The sequence below is a fragment of the Ylistrum balloti genome, unplaced genomic scaffold, assembly GCF_031769215.1.
Source record: "Ylistrum balloti isolate Yb309-2 unplaced genomic scaffold, AGI_CSIRO_Ybal_v1 Utg370238, whole genome shotgun sequence".
Taxonomy (NCBI): domain Eukaryota; kingdom Metazoa; phylum Mollusca; class Bivalvia; order Pectinida; family Pectinidae; genus Ylistrum; species Ylistrum balloti.
In genome coordinates, this window is record NW_026782194.1 from 277914 (window position 1) to 283953 (window position 6040).

The following is a 6040-nucleotide window of genomic DNA, read 5'->3' on the forward strand; positions in this document are numbered from 1 at the left end:
AGTTATATTACAGCCATTTGTAACCTATTCACAACCCATCATTGGAAGTCCTGTCTTGATGCAAAATTCTTTTTTCGAAGAGATAAAGTAATTTTCAAGATGGCAACCATGAAGCCATCTTGAATGTGGCTGGCATAGGTCAAAATTTTATTTAGGACTATTTGTAGATCATACAGCCATACAATTCAAAAGTAAAAGTCCTGTCATGATATATCTTTCTGTTCAGGAGGAGAAGTAATGAAGTAATAAAATTTTCAAGATAGCGACCATGATGTCAATGTAGCAAATATCCTAATTTTATTTAGGATCATCTGTTAACTCTTTATGTTCAGGAGGAATAGTGATAAAAACATGTTCCCAATGGCACCCTGATTTAAGGTACAGACAGTCTTACAGATCAACACAAAAAGGCCACTTTGAGTCCTAACAACATTTCCCACAATAAATAAAAACCAACGTGAATGATAATTAGGCTTTACTCACAGATTGAATGGAGGAAAAAGTGTTTTCAAAGAAATCATCGTCTCTTTTGGTTGGAGTGACCGTACTTCCAAATCCTACATACTTCCCTCCCTGGCTAGGTGGCAAGTGTCTGAAAATAAAACACAAGAAAACTTCAGCCAATCTTCTAACAAAAAATTGACACCAGATAAAATATCAATATCACAGAAGTTATCTCCCCCTTTTTTTACAGCTTACCATCGTATGCTATTTATGATCATACAAGTTATCTCCCCTCTATCATTGCTTACTGTTATACACTATTTATAAGAGGACTTTAGCTCAGACTTACTCAAGCAATGTCAAAGTTCATGGAAAAACAAATGGACTTGTAGTTGCTGTATTTATACATATCATATCTTAAATTGTCTCCTCAAATACATTGTTAATTCCTTGGATTGGTAGAAAAATTCTGTGTGTTAAATGTAATTCTAAGATGTCTTGGTATTTGTATAATGGTGTACTTTGATAATGGGGATATAGGTCACTTTTCAGTAACTGTACCCCCATCTCCCTAGTGCCCAGGTCCACACCTTTTCTAGAGATTTAAAAACTTACTCTGGACGTTGTGCATTCTCTTGCTGTACTCTATCAAAGAAACCATCTCTCTGTTTCTTGAAGTCATCACTGAAAGGAATTTTTAACATCGTAAAATGCCAATAGAAACGACTAAACTTCCATTTTTTTTTCTCATTTTGTCAAAAAGAATACAGTCAGAAATATCAAATGGAAAATATCTTTTCCTACCTTATACATTACATCCCTATATTTTAAAGGACACACAATGCTATAAGCCATAGTTGTCAATGTTAAATTACAATATTTAGTGGAGTAGTCAGTTACCTTTCTTGTTTCAAATCTATTATTGGAAGTGACTTTTCATACTACGTCTAACTACTGACACAATACAGAGATATCATGATCACTGTGTCCGTTACATATCATACTGTATATTAATCAAAGCTGAATCACAATATACACAGGTTTGTTGTTCTTTCCTGTCACATCTGGTACTAATACTATTACCAAGACAAAAATTTGAAAAAGATTTTTATCCTGAAATGATCAATTACTTTTACCTCTATCTCTATCAAACTCAGATGTTGATTAAACTTTTAAAAAGTAAGTATGTAAAAAAGAAAAGATCTGAATATACCATGGCAAATCCTGGTGATAGTATGTCTAACTTTGTCAACTTTAAGCAAAAATATTTTAATTAGAAATTGACATACATGTAACTAATAGTAACGGGATCTAAACAGGCACTCTGTTTCCACTATACAATAAAATAGAAATCAGACATCAAACTACATGCTAGATTGCTGAAGAGTTTAAAGAAAGGAGGCTAACAATGTTTCCAATCATTTAACTATTAATCAAACTGCTTGTCTACCAGCGAGGTGGCTCTGCAAGCATAAATCAGAGCTCTGGCCCCATGTATAGCGAGGTTAATAAGTAATGTGTGACTCGGTCAGTACCCTAACACTAATCATGGAATTAAATTGCACATGGATCAAAACATCTATCCCTTATCTACAAGCTGATACCAATGTAATGTTTCAAAAGTTAAGTGTAAACATATATTTAAATACTTTTTCTGTATCTACCTATGTTTCGATGGAAATCAGGACAGGAACTCAACCGCGGGACTAAACAGGAACCGACGATACCCAAGGTGTTTCCCAAAAAGTTATGTCATATATTATTACAAAAATAACCCCGACAAATATAATCACACTTGGATAACATTCACTGTCTTTTAAATCTTAAATTAATCCTTTTATAGCCATAATATTGTTGTATGTCTCTAACCATTGTACAAATAGCACAGAAGTGAAGTGGAAGAGGAAGAGCAAAATGACTGTGTTTATATTATTTTCTGAACATTTGTGCAAGCCCATGAAGGGCAATTAAAATTGGTTTAACCTGTGGTTTAAAATTAGGGGCTGACAATAACCTGTGGTTTAAAGTAGCTAAGGGGCTAACAATAACCTGTGGTTTAAAGTTAGGGGCTGACAATAACCTGTGGTTTAAAGTAGCTAAGGGGCTAACAATAACCTGTGGTTTAAAGTTAGGGGCTGACAATAACCTGTGGTTTAAAGTAGCTAAGGGGCTAACAATAACCTGTGGTTAACCTGTGGTTTAAAGTAAGGGGCTTACAACAACCTGTGGTTTAAAGTAGCTAAGGGGCTATAAAATAACCTGTGGTTTAAAGTTAGGGGCTGACAATAACCTGTGGTTTAAAGTTAGGGGCTACCAATAACCTGTGGTTTAAAGTTAGGGGCTGACAATAACCTGTGGTTTAAAGTAGCTAAGGGGCTAACAATAACCTGTGGTTTAAAGTTAGAGGCTGACAATAACCTGTGGTTTAAAGTAGCTAAGGGGCTATAAAATAACCTGTGGTTTAAAGTTAGGGGCTGACAATAACCTGTGGTTTAAAGTTAGGGGCTACCAATAACCTGTGGTTTAAAGTTAGGGGCTAACAATAACCTGTGGTTTAAAGTTAGGGGCTGACAATAACCTGTGGTTTAAAGTTAGGGGCTGACAATAACCTGTGGTTTAAAGTTAGGGGCTGACAATAACCTGTGGTTTAAAGTTAGGGGCTAACAATAACCTGTGGTTTAAAGTTAGGGGCTGACAATAACCTGTGGTTTAAAGTAGTTAGGTTGCTGACTAAAAGCCTGTGGTTTACAGTAAGGGGCTGACAATAACTTGTGGTTTAAAGTAAGGGGCTGACAATAACCTGTGGTTTAAAGTAGTTAGGTCACAAGGTCAATTAAGATAACAATTTGGTTTCAGTACTCCTAAGTTTTCATTAACACATTATGTGAAATGTACCTGTTGATCATATCCTTTTGGTAACTCTGGTTGTCAGAGAAAGAGAAATCTGAAGAACTGCTGTTCGTGTAATTACGACTTGAGCTAGATGATGTCTTCAATCCAGCTTGTGGCAAGGCAGCAACATAATTTCTCGCAGATGAAGTCTTGATGCTCCATGGCCTGCCTTCAGCCTCTGTAGTAATCTGTTTAGATAAAAGATGTTTGTGCACACTTCAAACAAGTATAGAATGTACACTTTCATACCATAGGTTTAAACAGAATGAAACATGATCTGACAAAAAAAAGAACACAAAATTACAGTGCTTAACTCATCACAAAACCGTGCTTACCTTATCATGTTACAGTGCTTACGTTATCAAGGTACAGTGCTTACCTTATCACAGTACAGTGCTTACCTTATCACAGTACAGTGCTTACCTTATCACGGTACAGTGCTGCAGCCTTTGAGTTGTACTTGTCATGCAGAGACATTCCATCGGTATAATCAGGCTGGGACTTGAAAAAGTCTTTTGCTTTCCTGTTTCCTCCTACTTTCATTTTTTCAAGTTCAGAATCTTTCCATTTATCCATAGAAACTGATCTTACAAAACTGAATAAAGAAATAAGATGTTTATAAAGTATGAAAACTCAATTTTTTGTTGCATTGAACATCTTCAATTCACCTTGGATACATAACATTCCATCTTACTTCTTTATCATCTTACAAGCTCATTTTCCAAATGTCTGCGGAATTTATTGTCTTGCTGTCCAAGCTTAGAATTTAATTAGTTTAAAAATAATAAATTACCAGTACTGTTAAGTAAAATGTGAATGTAGAAAATTCCAATGATTTCAAAATTCCATAAGAAAATTTGAATTCTCGTTCTTAAACATTGTTGAGCTTTTACAAGTATGAACAAGTAATCTGAATAGAAGATATCACAATTTATCATGTGAAAAATTTTGTGTCTTCTCAGAAAAGCAAGCAAGTGACTTTGAAAAAACTGACATCTTGCAGACACTTAAGAACTTACTACACTCATTACAACTGACTTTGAAATAAATAATCAGATTTGTTTCACCTACACCTGGGCTTTGTTCTTGAATGTTATCTGATATTATGATCATATCAATAACGAATAAAACAAATTAACAAATAAAACACTCTGTATGTATAAGTAATTAATCAGTAAAGAACAGCAATGATGTCAATAAAAGCTTACCTGAGATGAACGCCTAAACCTCTGTGTTTTCCTGAACATTCTAGACAAATCCAGATTCCATAGGTCACACTCACCCACTGGGGATTGTGGACGCCGCATTCAAAACATGACTGTAAAATCAAAGCAAATGTATTCATAAAAGGATTTTGATGGTCCCAAGTTTTTTTTAGTTTTCTTTTTATTGTGATTAAGCTTTTAAATGAAAAGAATCAAAAGTTTTCATGTCTGGATAGTAGCATGTCATCTTCACAAACCACTGTCAACTTGGTGCAGAGGCAATTTTTGTCATTCACCTGCAATGACAAGGTTCTGTTTGCCATCTTCTACTTTTCACTAGCTTTGCTAATGTTGATTTAATTGATCAGTCACTAATCAGCCAGTTCTTTTTGTTTTTCATTTGTTACCTGATTGACTCAGACTTAAGTGATCCTACAATCTCAGAATATATCAAACTTGCTGTCTAAATTAATATACAGGTTTCTGAGCAAATCGAGAGTTTCAAACTTTTTTGTAATTTAAGAACTTTTAGACTTTAAACAGTGTAACTTTAACAGTGTAAAGTTAATAACTTTCACTCTTTTAGAAAAAATAGACATTTTCCAAGTAATCTATTTTCATAACTTAGATTCAATGATGTATCATACTCTTATCTAAATCTGTTATAAAACTGTTAAATAGCTTAACATATATATATATATATGTGTGTGTGTGTGTGTTATGCCTTGTATATCATAATGTATTTATGCCCTATTAACTTATTAACTTCAGTCAGATTCCTCTGTTTTTATCATTATTAAAGCTATGCTCTTTTCAGACGTTTCCTTTTCAAATTAGATTTTCTCATATTCTAACATTTTCTGCGGAATAACTTTTTTTTTAAATATTCAAAATTACGACCAGAACAAAATTACTTCAATCACGGCTTCCAATGCTTAAGCATTGTAGCTATTTATATGCCCTTTATAGTTAAGTCATTTCTTGACTATATTTTTTAAACACCTATCCCTCTTTTCCATTCTTATATCATTCTAATTAATCTTAAGTGTTATCTTTTCATTCATGAAGCACATGGCAAGTATGACAATGTAAGATATATATCTCTGTCAATATATATACATATGTCAGCTGATCACGGTTTCTCGACACTTAATATGGAAACATTATATCTTACATTACTCTCATCTTTAATCCTTAAATCTTTCAAAACTCTTCTGGTTCTTGGGCTGGCCATATTTCCTTCTTGTTATCAGAAACTTTCGTCCTGTTTATCCTTCGAGCAATGTAAAATCACTAAAATTATTATTATGAGTCTGGTGAGTTGTCAGTTTCGTCCACCATTGACATCGGCATATAAAGCTACCACGACATTGCCGTATAAAACAATAATTATTTTAAAAGATTAATCATAACACAGGTTGGTGATCACCGAGATGGAACTATAAAACAATGGATTTTACCACAAATTTAAATAAACCTTTATCAAAAACTCTTTCTAT

General features: G+C 33.8%; 1 protein-coding gene across 1 annotated transcript in view; it reads right to left on the reverse strand.

The window, feature by feature from the left end:
• The window catches only part of LOC132552121 (ADP-ribosylation factor GTPase-activating protein 1-like), a 33138-nt gene extending 27291 nt beyond the window's left edge, over window positions 1-5847 (reverse strand). Inside the window, exons 1-6 of the mRNA XM_060216260.1 lie at window positions 5716-5847; window positions 4545-4654; window positions 3760-3931; window positions 3340-3524; window positions 1060-1128; window positions 484-592 (exon numbers count right to left, since the gene is read on the reverse strand). Of these exons, the coding sequence (XP_060072243.1) occupies window positions 484-592; window positions 1060-1128; window positions 3340-3524; window positions 3760-3931; window positions 4545-4654; window positions 5716-5775 (705 nt within the window). The 5' untranslated portion in view covers window positions 5776-5847. The remainder of the gene's footprint in view (window positions 1-483; window positions 593-1059; window positions 1129-3339; window positions 3525-3759; window positions 3932-4544; window positions 4655-5715) is intronic.
• Between the last annotated feature and the right edge of the window lie 193 nt (window positions 5848-6040).